This window comes from Humulus lupulus, chromosome X (assembly GCF_963169125.1).
Source record: "Humulus lupulus chromosome X, drHumLupu1.1, whole genome shotgun sequence".
In the NCBI taxonomy this organism is placed as follows: Eukaryota; Viridiplantae; Streptophyta; class Magnoliopsida; order Rosales; family Cannabaceae; genus Humulus; species Humulus lupulus.
This window is the reverse complement of record NC_084802.1, coordinates 186,963,909-186,977,600: the sequence shown is the minus strand read 5'-3', so window position 1 is coordinate 186,977,600 and position 13,692 is coordinate 186,963,909. Positions and strand designations below refer to the sequence as shown.

Sequence of the window (13,692 nt, the reverse complement as noted above, 5' to 3'; positions counted from 1 at the left end):
ATCTCGAGGCATCTAAACCACACCACCATTTATTGTGTACTCCTTATATTTTTTTTGTGAGGCTAATTGCAGCAAGAACAAGTTGGGTTAAATAAAAGAAAAAACACTAAAGAAAGAGGTAAACTAATTAACGCAAATAACCCACATGAGAAAGTTGGATAGCAACCAAAAGTTGTCATTTAAATTAGCGTTTGGTATAAATAAAGTTACTTTTACAGCAATTTGTCGTCAACAATTCTACTCTTCGTATCTTCAAAACTTTTTGCATTTGATAAGAATGGAATTAAAAAGAACCAAGAACAACAATACATAAGCCCCTTCGTACACTACTACTACAACAAATTAGAACAGAAACCAGTTGTCATTCCTCTATAGTAAAGCCGTCTCCAAGAAGCATGGTCAGGAACTTCTGATTCGCCATAAATTTGATTTCTGAAAGCATCATATACATGGTCAGGAACTTTTTGTCATTATTGAGGTGTGAGGATAATATAAACAAAGGCCGAAACTGATCGCCTCAAATGGGATGAGTCAAATGAGCTAAGCAAAGTTACTTCCGGTGAGCTTATAGTATGCATACAATCCGGATCCAAAAAAGCCGAGGAATTGACCGATAACATTAAACTACAAAAGGATACACACGACATAAGGTTCCATGACAAGAGTGAAGCAGCAGGTATGATAAATAACATTCAAATCAAGGGAGCTTGGAAAAAGATTTATACTCACAAGATCAAATGGAAGCCCACCAAAAATCATCCAGCCAAGACCAATGGTAAAAAAATCCTACAATGGCATAATAATGAAAAGTTAAGGATAAGTCAAAATCCTGTAGCAAAGGACAACAGAGATGCAAATCGTAGCTGTAAACACACCTTCAGATTACCACAAATTGTCTGTGTGAGTGCTGAATTGAGAGTTGTATTAAGAAATATACTGTAGTTCAAGAAGAAAGCAAGTATGCAGGAACAAAGCAACACACCCTGCCCGAGAAAATTGGCAAAACAATAGTATAAAATATAAAAGAAAAAAAAAACAGACGACATCATGAAAAATAAAGTTTTACATGAAATATACATATATAGGGAAATTTGACCATAGGGCATATTTTCCTTAAGCATTTATAGGCATAATATGCCTTCTTTACAACTTTGGGCAAAGTTGCCCCTCCCATTCAAACAAACCACCCATATGCCTTACAATTTTGGACATTAGTGGCACCTCCCATTCAAACACCCTCTCTCTCTCAAACCGCTTATCTCTCTCTTTTTCTCTCTCTCTCTAAACATCCATTATTTCTCAGCCACCCTCACAAATTCGATTCATCCTAACACCGCCACCTCCCATCACCATTGAAGCACCCATAATTTTTTTTAATGATTGAAAATCCAAACCAAACCTTAAACTCCAGAAAATATTCACTTAAGACACTATGTTAGGCCCGACTACCTGCAATCCTGAAAATATCCCAATAAAACAGTACCAAAACAGAAAGAACAGAACAAATAACCCAGGCTGATCAAGAAACAGTGAAATGTGTATTAATCAACCAAATTGATACAGGTTCCACAGGGATTCGAGAGCCTGGGACTCTCCAGCTGTAATTAGCAAAAGCTAGTACATGCATGACCTTCTCTTTCCTCCTCACTCAATATATTCAGCTACTCCTCATTATTATCTACAATTACTAAACAGCCCCTTCCTATAGACCAAACTACCCCTGGTGCGTGGACTTGGTTCTCCTAGCATAAGTGAACCGAATAGGAGGCCTAACACACTAGTTTATAGATTTTGAATACTTCATTACAAGATTTTTTGTTTTGTTTGCATTTCTTTTCAAATATGAAAAATCTGCAGAATTTTGAACAAAACGATGATCCAGCAGTGGTCCCTTGAAAACTTCCTTTTTGGCCAAAAACAATGCTCCAGGAATGTTATAGCAATAGTCCTTTGAAAACTTGTTTTTTAAGGCCACGATGCTCTAGTGTTGCTTTGCGATGCTACAGTGATGGTCCCTAGAAAACTTATTTTTTTGAGGTCAAAACGATGCACCTGCGATGCTCCCATGCAACTTGATTTTTGACCTCAAGTTTCATGGGAGCATTACTAGAGTATCGCCGTAGCATCGATTTTAGCCTCAAAAAATTAAGTTTTCAAGGGACCATCACTGTAGCATTGCCAGAGCTTTGTTTTTCACTTCAAAAAACACGTTTTCAAGGGACCATCGTAGTAACATCGCAAATGCATTGCTGTAGCATGGTTTTTTACCTCAAAAAACAAGTTTCAAGGGACCATCGCTGGACCATCATTTTTGGCCTAAAAAACAAGTTTTTAAGGGAGACCATCAATGGAGCATCACTTTGTTCAAAATTCTATAGATTTTCAGATCTGAAAAGAAACATCAACAAAACAAAAATCTCTTATACAAAAGTGTTCGAAATCTATAAATTAGTGTCTTGTGAATATTTTCTTCGATTTAAGTTTTGGATTGGATTTTTAATTTATAAAACATTAAAAAAAAAAATCATGGGTGCTTCAATGGTGATGGAAGGTGGCGGCGTAATTAGGATTGATCGGATCTGCTTCGAATTTATGAGGGTGGCTGAGAAATAATGGAAGTTTAGAGAGAGAGAGAGAGAGATAAGCGGTTAAAGAGAGAGAGAGTGTGTGTGTTTGAATGGGAGGTGCCACTATGTCCAAAATTGTAAGGCATATTTTGCCTATAATTTTTAAGGTTGGCATATTTTATAAATATGCCTATTAGAATACATATGGTCAAATTTCCACACATATATATATAAATATATATATATATATTTGGAGCTCCAATCAACTTTCTAAGCATGAAGTCAACAATGTACTAAAAGATTAAAGTTAAAAAGGTGAACAGGAATTACCACAAAACCAGGCGAGAGCAGAAAAGGAAAATTGATAGTCATCTTCAGATCACCCTGAATAAATGTCCACGACAGCAAAATTGGTCCACATACAATTCCTATTTATTTAAGAAAAAAAAAACCGTTACTTTCTTTCCATATATGTGAGATGATATTAAAGAGCGTTTTATCACTGTCCAGAAAAAAGTCAAGAAAATTCCAGAGGCGTGAATAAAGATTGGCAAGATTACCATTGCACCACATCAGGCCAAAGCTGTTAAGTCCACTGGATTTCCCTGAGAAGCAGAGCAAGTTTTAATTCATAATTTAAGCTGTTGTTAACCTAGAAATGAGAAGATGAAAGACTCTGCGTAAATAAAATTTAAAAGTACTACCAATACGGGCTATGGTTGCAAGATATATTGCAGTTGTGATGTTCGATAAGAAAACAATAGAATAGCCATACGCATCAAATGATAAGTCCCGAACTCCAGCAATAAATGCACCAAGAACGATCAATCCAACACTGATAACTTAAAATTTTCAGTTCAATTAGGGAAACAGAAATACGACCAACTAAGCAAACGTCTTTGAACTATTTCAGTAAGAACTGAATATATATGTATGTATGTATGTATGTGTTCAGGATTCTTTTTACACTAGAAACTAATCATTTAATCATAGGTGCAGTAGGGGAGTGAAAAAGTCATAACTACGAAAAAATATATGCATGAGACAAAAGCATGAAATTTGTGAGGAACTGGGGATGGCAAAACTTTGTATGTAGAAACACAAATCTTGCAGCATGAACTATAAGGATCATAACTATGTGCTGGTAAAGAATGACAATTAGAAATTTAACAGGCACAAGAAAGAGCAAAGATGCTAATTATCATCTATGCACCACTAGCATCAACATATTCACAGAAAAATGAAGCACTAGGCAATTTACCTTCCAACGATAGGAGATGTGTATCTTTGCCCTGCCAAAACATACTCCATAATCATAGTAAATACCACTGTTGGGCGCCTGAGGGTGGTATACATGGGAACATTTACTCCACGCACGGACTCCATGGTGGCTAGCTTTCAAGGACAAATTAAGTATTTGATAGACATTTAAATAACATACAACTAAGAAATCCAATGTCTACATATTATCAACCACTGCCAGAAAAATGCTTATAATATTTTGAAAATGAGCATGCATACCATGTAAAGCAAATAGGCTCCTGAAAGAGGAAGGGTATGTCTCACAGTCTTTAATGGCACAAGAGTCATCCCATTATCAGGAGGATTCGCTGACCGTGAATGAAATTAATCTCCAGCGTCTTAAAGCATAGAGAAAACAACATGAACATATCATCTGCAGTTGCAATTAAAATTGCTGGTGTTTAAATTGCTGGCCACATGGATCATATACATGAAAATAAAATAAAAATAATAATGCAAAATTATGAGAACACCGTACAATCACAATGTACGAAAACTATAAGCATCGACAAATTCCCAAGTATAGCATTGCATTCACAATCTTTGAGTGAAGCACTCTTTTAATATATCCTAATTACAATAAATGCTTCAAATCAAAATGTAAAAAATTCAGCATTAAAACATTTTTTTTTTTTTTTTTAAAAAGTCTAGCAAAGGAAAGGTGAAAGCTGAAGGTTACAACGGAAAGGAATAATACTTTACTTACTTGTGTTCGATTTGAAGCTAGAGCATAAAAAAGTCAACTTGAAGTACATATAAAGAACAAGAATGCAAAAGAATCAAATTTGGTTTTCATGTGATAAATATGAAATAATAATAACTTTCACAGTTAACACAAAAGAATAAGAAGACAACAAAGAAAACCCTTGAATGAAAGAAAATCAGCTGGTTTGGGATCTACCTGAAAGAGAGTGATGACATTTGCACAGGGGAAGCTATACGAAGAAAGAGCTGCTTTGTTGAACATAACCAACAGCACTGCATAAACAGAAAGCAAATAAATATAATCATCTCATAAAGCCACAACTTTCTAGGATTTTAAAAAATTAAATTCGAAATTTCCATATCAATCTGATTACCAAAACGAAAGGATTTCTTCCAATTTCGCAATCATCATAAACCCAAAGCAATCAAACAAAATTTAGACATGGTAATTAAAAGTCTGAGCAGCGATTCAAATGTGAAACAAAAAGAATTATTAGGGTTCCAAAGAAAACATAATTGTATACCTGCGCAAGACATGTAAGAGATAGCAGCGTAAGCTCCACGTTTGGTCATGGATGATCCTCTGAAGAGTTTCTCATCGCCTCGGACGAGTCTCTCCCTCTCTTCGCTCTGGGAGGATTCGATATCGGCAGCATCAGATTCTTCCCGGAGTTTGAACCCTTCAGTGACATAGGGGGTGTTTGGCACCTTAACTAAAAAACTGTTTTTTGTTTTTAAAAGCTAAAAACTGTTTTCTGAAAACAAGTGGGGGTGTTTGGCATTGTTTTCAGAAAACAATTTTTAAAAACAAAGTTACAAAAAATAGAAAATTTTGAGAACAACAAAAAGTTGTTTTCTGTTGTTCTCAAATTTTTTTTCATAACTTTACTTCTTATTTTTGATCATTTTTTCTTTCAAATTATTTTATCTCATTATTTATTACAAACTTTTAAAATATTTTTCTCTTTGTAAATATATTTGTTAATTTTTTTATTTAAGATTTAAAAAAAAATAAAACTAAAAAATTGTTTTTAGAAAACATTAACCAAACACCTCTTATTTTTTGAAAACTACAAAAATAGTTTTCTGTTCTCATTTCTGAGAACAAAATTTTGAAAACAAAAAACAGAAAACAATGCCAAACAGGCCCATAATCTCTCTCTCTCTGTTGTATTGCTCTGAGTTTCTGATCGCTGAGTTCAACGATCGGGAAGTCTAAGATTTGTAAAAGGAAAAGAATTCCAGAAATGGCCGCAGATGTTTTTTTTTTTTTCTTTTTTCCCTACCTCCATATAATTACCCACTTTTTTATTTTTTATATCTCTCAATTCCAAATACTATCATAATTTCTTTTTAAGTATCTTATTCAAATAAATATAATTTAGAGCTTATAATTTGTTCCACCTTGTGTTTTTTTCTATTTTCGGTTTGAATTCTGTGTTTTGACAAATTATTTTTTGGACCCTATGTTTTGTAAAACAGTTAAAATAGAACCCCAAATTCAATTTTGGTCAATATTTTCTAACCTAAAATCACACATAATTTACCAAACTAACAATTTAGAACAAAAATAAAATCATTCTGCTTAAAAACTGTGTTGTTATATTCAATTTTTTCTTCATCAAAATTGAGTTTAGGGTTTTATTTTAACAATTTTACAAAATATAGGGTCCAAAAAGTAATTTTTCAAAACCCAGGGTTCAAACAAATAATGGGAAAAAACACAGGGTCCAAAAAGGTATAATCCCTATAATTTATTTGTTCAAAAATTTTAAATACAAATTATTACTTCCAAAAATTATAATACAAAACTTATTATATCAATTAATACTAATAATTTTAAATACAATATTAAAAAAGTTATTATTGCAAAATAAACTCATTACTTAAAATTTCATTTAAATAATTAAAGAATAAACTCATTAAAGTATTTTAGTTAAATAAAAATTTATATTATCTCTACAAGATATAGGCTAATACATATTTTACTCTTACTTTACTAAATGGTAAATTGGTTGTTTGCAATTTCATTAAAATAAATAGTAAAGAATAAACTAGTTGTTTACAATTTTGTTGTAAGTAAATAAAAAATTATTTTCTCCACAAGCATAAAATCTATGATAATAAAAATACTTGTTTGTAATTTCAAATTTAAACATAAATATATTTTTGAATTTCTATTCCAAAAAATGTGATAAATGAATGTAAAAAAAATGATTTGTAATTTTTTTTTTGTGTATTTTTTTACCTTAAAATAAATATAAATTTGAAGTCTTAATTCAATAAAAATTAATATATATTTCTTAATACATTTTTATATGTTAAGGCTATTTTAGTCAAATATTATAAGAAAAATGGTATAGATCTCATTTATTTGTAAATAAAGGGTAATTATGTGTATTGAGTGGTAGAAAGGGTATTTCTGTGGTTATCCCAATGAATTTTTATTCAAATGTGAGCCCAAACTTGAATATACCAATTCATTGAGTTAGAAACTTGTCTGATTCACCCTCCATACTAGGCCAAGTTCAGTTGGATCCACAAGCAAGTCATCTATTGGACCGCTTATTTCTCTGCAATTAAGAAGAGAGAAAATTACTAGAGATGTGAATTTTTTTCATTTGTATTTATAAAAGGGAATTGTAAAAATATGGGGAAATTACTTTTCCCAAGATTTACGAGAAAAATTCATTAAATGCTCAAAATTTATAGGGATATAATGCAACTAACAAAAATGGGAAGCAAATCCTCCAAACTCAAAGTTCATTTAGATAAAACAATGGCAAATTGGAGTGAACACTTCATGATCACCTTGGCACCTCTCGACTACTGACCTCTGACTAAAGCTCTGGCGACAACGATCGCCACCCTTCTAGCAACATTCATCCACAACTCTTTTTTCTTGTTTTGCTGACAACGTTCATAACTCCACATTCTCCTTTTAATTTCTTCAAATTTGATTTTTTTTCCTGATTTGGAAAGTAACCACTAACATGTCTAAATTTTTAATTTTTTTTAGGTAAATGATTACTCATATTATTGCAAATACAGCTTATTCTTCTTGTGTTGCAAATCATATCTAGTTTTTTTTCTATCATTAGATTTGCGCTAGGTAATTCATTACCTTCACATTCTGATATGTGTATATTTATAGGTTTTTTGAGGTAACCATTGACCTTAATAAAAACATAACTTCTTCTTCTTCTTTTTTGATGAAGTAATCTTCTTTTTTCTTCAATAGTTTATTTTTATTTTTATTTTTACGATTGCTTTTAAGATCAGATCCATGTGTTTTTTCTTCAAATTTGATGTTTCTTTTCAGATTTGAGATAAGTAACCAGTTACCATTACGTTCTACTATATGTATAATAATAAAAATTTTAGGTAATCACTTACCCATATTACTGTAAATATAGGGAATTGGTTACCCTTATTATCGTAACAAGTTACCACTCTCAGGGTAACTAATTACCCCTCAAAATAGTCTGTTATTTAACCTAGATCTAGGAAAAAAAAATCACATTTGAAAACGTGAAAGATAATCAATCAAGTAACTAGTTACTTTACTTAGACTTGGAAAAACAAACGTACAATATGTAGGAAATGCATGTTATAGGATCTTTGTTTATTTTCATGTAATTTACATATTATCAAACAAACATGTAAATTCCCAGAACATGCTCCTATGAAATTGATAGAAAACAAAGTAAAGTATAGAAACTTATATAAACGCAGCGGAACTGGAACAACTACATCCTTCAATCTATCGAACCATTGATCCCTTTCTATAGCAGAGTATTATCAAGAGATTGAACTAGATCAGCAATACAGCCTTCCTCACCAAGCCTTTGATCAACCTAAAACTAGTGTGGGTCGGTTCTTAACACATGCGATAGAGATCTAGAAGAGAAGAAGAAGAGAGTGAGTGGCAAAGAAATGATTAAACTGTCTAAGTTTTCACTTATCCAATGAATCAACTAAAACTCAATTATGAAAATCCTAGATATCATATTTCTTATATATGCAACTTAATGAGCCTTATTTAAATTTAAATTAATTAAAAGTAATAAACAAAATTTCAAAGCTTTGGGCTCCAACAAATGGACTTGGGCCCAATATCTTTGTTTTGAATTTAAATCTCAATTTGACCTAAATTCAAAATCTTTTTATTTATTTATCTTTCAATTAATAAATTAAACTCGTATTCAAATCAACTAATTATAATTTGAAACTTGATTTAATATTATTTATTTATATTAACACCAATTTATCAATATTAATAAATTTTCCTAAAGATTCTATTTTATTCTCTAAACCTCATATCTCTTTAAAATTTTCCAAAATTGACATAGTCAACTTTAAAAACCCTAATTGATAATTACATCAATTAATTGAGACATTTTAGATGATTTACTAAAAGGTGATACAGAGACCATGGATCCATGAAATCAAGCTCCAATAAGTTACCGTGAATTTATTTACGAATAATTTCACTACCTTATTAATTCCTCATAACTCCACTATAGGCCTTGAATTGAACTCTTGAATTCATAGAATGTATTTTCCAAACCACAAATATGTTGTCCATTGTTATAACTATTACAGTTAGTCAATCCTCTATCGATGACTTACTAACAAGCTGGGTGCAAATTACTATTTTATCCCTCATCAGTATTTTATCCTTAACTCTTACTAAGTTCCTTATAAATGATATTTTCGTGAACATAAACACATAAATGAGATCTCAATAGTTTAACCTTTTAAACAAAGCAATTAAGGAAATTATCTTTTCACTTCTCATATAGAAGTTATAGATTTCATATCTATGAATAATACTCCCACTCAATTACACTACTAAATTTCCAAGATGTAAGTATAGGCTAGACCATAGGGTAAGTTGGTAACGAACAAGTCAAAAGATTTAAATACTATAATTAGCAAAATATTATCACTCATAATTAAGATCGACTTGACCTATGGTCAATGTTGTGACATTGATTAGATTTGATAACAATGATACTTATTTATCTATCAATAATCAATATCGGTCCTAGTTCGATGTAACCAAAACACCCAATCTTAACTACTTGGTCAATGTCTTGGACGAGACATCATACCCCGAATATGTAAGTAGATCATATCGTAGATTGCCTATTAAGTGAAAATCCAATGCACTGATCTAATCTTAAGACTCGTTCTTTTGAATATATAATTATAACTATAATCCAATGTGACCTAGTAACTATAATTGTAACTGTCCATATGTTCGACATTTTATGAATGTTTGTTGAAATTGAATAAGCATGTAATAAAACAAGCGAACAATGCGATTGAATAAATAAAATGATTTCTACTTCTTTTATTTATAATAATAATAACGTGTTACATAAGAAATATGGTTTTATTAAGGGCATAAAACCCAACAAACTCCCACTTGCCCTTTTAAAAGAAATGAGACATGTTTCTCAAACCCATTCCCTCTACATGCTTCGCGAAAACAATATCTCCCAAATTCTTGGTAAAAGTATCCGCCAGATTGTCTTCTAACACTATCTTCATCACCTTGACGTCACCCCTGGCCACATATTCCCTAATGATGTGGTATTTCCTCTCTATATGCTTTGCTCTTTTATGACTTCGAGGTTCTTTTGAATTCTCTATAGCCTCATTATTGTCACAGTACAACATGAGTGGTTTATCCATTCTTGGAATAACACCGAGATCCATGTAGAACTTCTTTAGCCAGGCTATATCCTTAGCTGCCTCAGACGCAACTATGTACTCAGCCTCCATGGAGGAATTTTAAATGGCATACTGCTTAATGCTTCTCCAAATCACAACTCCACCCTCAATAGTAAACACCACTCCAGAAGTGACTTCTTGTCATCGACATCCGTCTGAAAATTAGAATCAGTGTAGCCTATCGGGCCTTGTGAACAACTTGAATAGACTAGCATATAATCATTTGTTCTTCGTAGATACTTCAGTATGTGCTTGACCGCTGCCAAATGTTCTTTACCAAGATTTGACCGGTAACTGCTTACAACTCCCACTGCATGGCAGATGTCCGACCTAGTGCATAGCATAACATGCATAAGACTTCAAACTATAGATGCATAGGGAATATGTTTCATCTCTTCTTCCTATTAGGGAGTTTGTGGAGATTGCTTCTTAGAAAGATGAACTCCATGTCAGGATGGCAACAGTCCCTTCTTCGAGTTCGTCTTAGAGAAACATTCAAGTACCTTATCTATGTATGCTGCTTGAGATAGCTCCAACATTTTGTTCTTCCTATCCTAAATGATCTGGATACCATGAACGTAACTAACTTCACCCAAATCTTTCATCTGAAATGTTGTCCCGAGCCAGTTCTTTATGTTTAATAAATTTCTTGACATTGTTGCCAACGAGCAAGATATCATCTACATAAAGCACCAAGAACACTCCCACGTCATTTTCCCTTGATAAACACATGGTTCATCGACATTCTGCTCAAAACCATAGGTCTTAATTATTTCATTAAACCTTAAGTTCCAAGAGCGCGAAGCTTGTTTAAATCCATAAATGGACCTATTGAGCTTGCATAATTTCTTTTCATGTCCAGCTACTACAAATCCTTCTGGTTGATCCATATAAATGGTCTTATCAAGAAAGCCATTTAGAAATGTTGCCTTGACGTCCATTTTCCAAATCTCATATAATCAAGAACTGCAGCTATGGATAAAAGTATGCGAATGGATTTAACATGGCCACTAAAGAGAAAGTTTCCTCATAGTCAACTCTCTCTCTCTCTCTCTCTCTCTCTCTCTCTCTCTCTCTCTCTCTCTCTCTTTGGGTATAACCATTTGCCACGAGTTGAGCCTTATAAGTCTCAACCTTTCCATCAGTTCATCTCTTCTTCTTGTACATCTACTTGCATCCAATGGGCATAAAGTCCATCGACGCTTCTACAAGATCCCAGACAGAGTTGGAGTACATGGAATCCATTTCCTAGTTCATGGCGTCGAGCCACAAATTCTTTTCAGAATAAACCATTGTCTGTTTGAAGGACAATGGATCATCCTCACGAGTGTCAGTTACTACCATATTGGTTTTACCATCCATCCCGTAGCGTTCCGGGTTCTGAGAAACCCTCCCACTACGACGAGGCACCGTAACTATCTGACTTGGACCTTCAAAGTTGTTAGAAGGAACTTGATCTTGTCTTGCCATCGAAGAAAGTTAGAGCCATCAAAACAATCTAGCCTAACTAGATCTTGGGACATGGATTTGAAGGCTGAAATAGATGAACTTACTTCCATGGGGCTTGGGTTAGAGTTTCGAAACAAGAATCTTAGATATAAACAATCTTAGAAGACAAATCTAGGTATTAGGAATAGAGTTTTTATTTTTTATTTTTATTATTTGGAGTATATCTTATTATCACAAAGTTAATATGATAATTCAAAAGAATAATCTCATAAACAATGGAAGAATAACACAACTTAATAAGGGAAAGAGATGACATTCCTTGAGAAAAACCCTAGTTACATAAAATCATAAATTTATGATTTAATATAATAAGTCAATGGATATGAACATGAAGACTTAACAAAATAGAATTGTTGTCCAAAAAATTCTATCCCTAGCCTCCCATAAGAGATTTCTTGAAGTTACTATGGTGGAATGACTCTTGGGATTAACAAAGCTTGGTCTTCAAACAAGTCAAGCTTTTTTGATGAAGATCTTGGAGAAAACTTGTAATCTTTGTGAGTTAGAGAGATTGAAGAACGATCAATTCACCAAAATCTCAAATGAACCCTTTAAATAGTATTGGTACCCCTTAATTAGATCATTTTAAACTAGGTTTTAAAGCCAAAACAAGTAACTGTACGGGTCCGTACAAGCGACCCACACAATGCGTTGCCTGTCTGGGCTGTTGTAAGCCAGACGATGTAACGCCTCTCAACAGCCAAGTCTTGCACCAAGCAACCTCATGGGAATGGGAGTGACATTAAAGTAGTTATTCATGTCTCCTAGGCAAAAATCATATATGTTCCTGGTGAACTCTTTGTACCTTGTAATGTCTTTTAGGGGGAGGTGGCTTAATGAAGTACCATGGCCACCAACAGATAAGTTGTGTACTCCCTTGACATATCAAGCCTATATATATATATTAATAAAATGATGTTTATCCATAATTTTGTGTGCATGATTCTATATGGTCTTTGTGTTGCTTGTATGTTGCGTTTGTTGGGCCATCGAGTGTCATTTGCCTATGTTGTATGCTTGTTTATTGTGTGGGACGTGCCTCTAAGATGACTTTCTTTGTGCTTGCTCATACTTTGTTATTGCCCTTTGCATGTAAGAGACATGGATCGTGGCTAACCATTGACTTTGTTTGCTCGTAGGAGTAAGTTCTAGGCTAACTTTCTAGTTTGGAGTGCCAGTAAGTGTCTCACGTTCCGTTTACTTGGAGAACCAACTAGCCAGCTCGTGACATGTGTCAAGGACTAGTTTCCGCAAGGACGCGTGTGTCAATGACCTCTTCTTGGGATTTGGCTGAGTGTTAGTGAGATCTTCAAGATTTTTTTGTTCTCTTCTTCTCGCGAGTCGGAGTTCTTTCGAAGGACTTTTTGTGTTATGAGGTGGCTCTCTATGTCAGGAACCTTCCTCGTGAGATCTGGCTGTCTCTTGAATTTTAGTTCCACCCATTTGGGGCAATATCTTTCTTGCTTAAGCCACAAGAGAATCTATTTGATTTTCCTTATGTTGGTTCTCGCAAAATGGATGAAAGGTCAAGCTGGTGTCTTATGTCCTTCTCGTGGATGACTCTTTCCTGGAATGTCGGCCTTCTTCAAACACAAGAGATTGATAAATTTTCTTATTCGATCTCGTTGATCTTCTTCTTTAGGCGAGTTCCGATTTGAGCTTCTTGGTGGGTGCATTTGCCCTCTGCAAGGCGATTCATCCTTTCATCTGATGAGGATCAAAAGTATACTCTCGGGTATGAAGGTGACTAGATACTAATTGATTATGAGAGCTAGTCAAACATAATTAAAAAAAATCATACTAATACATCCTCCTCAAACACACCTTCTACTAAAATCAACGTAAATTTTTTTAAAATTCTATTTTA

The 13,692-nt window shown here is 33.4% G+C and overlaps 1 protein-coding gene across 1 annotated transcript; it reads right to left on the bottom strand.

Moving 5' to 3' along the window:
• Positions 1 to 146: 146 nt before the first annotated feature.
• Positions 147 to 5,265, bottom strand: LOC133803423 (UDP-N-acetylglucosamine transporter UGNT1). The gene is given in 12 exon segments (XM_062241468.1): positions 147 to 624; positions 730 to 786; positions 876 to 983; positions 2,898 to 2,995; positions 3,128 to 3,172; positions 3,272 to 3,402; positions 3,829 to 3,962; positions 4,089 to 4,167; positions 4,169 to 4,242; positions 4,771 to 4,847; positions 5,099 to 5,176; positions 5,179 to 5,265. Coding segments are annotated over 12 exon segments (1,017 nt in total). The 5' UTR covers positions 5,231 to 5,265; the 3' UTR covers positions 147 to 540.
• Positions 5,266 to 13,692: the final 8,427 nt, after the last annotated feature.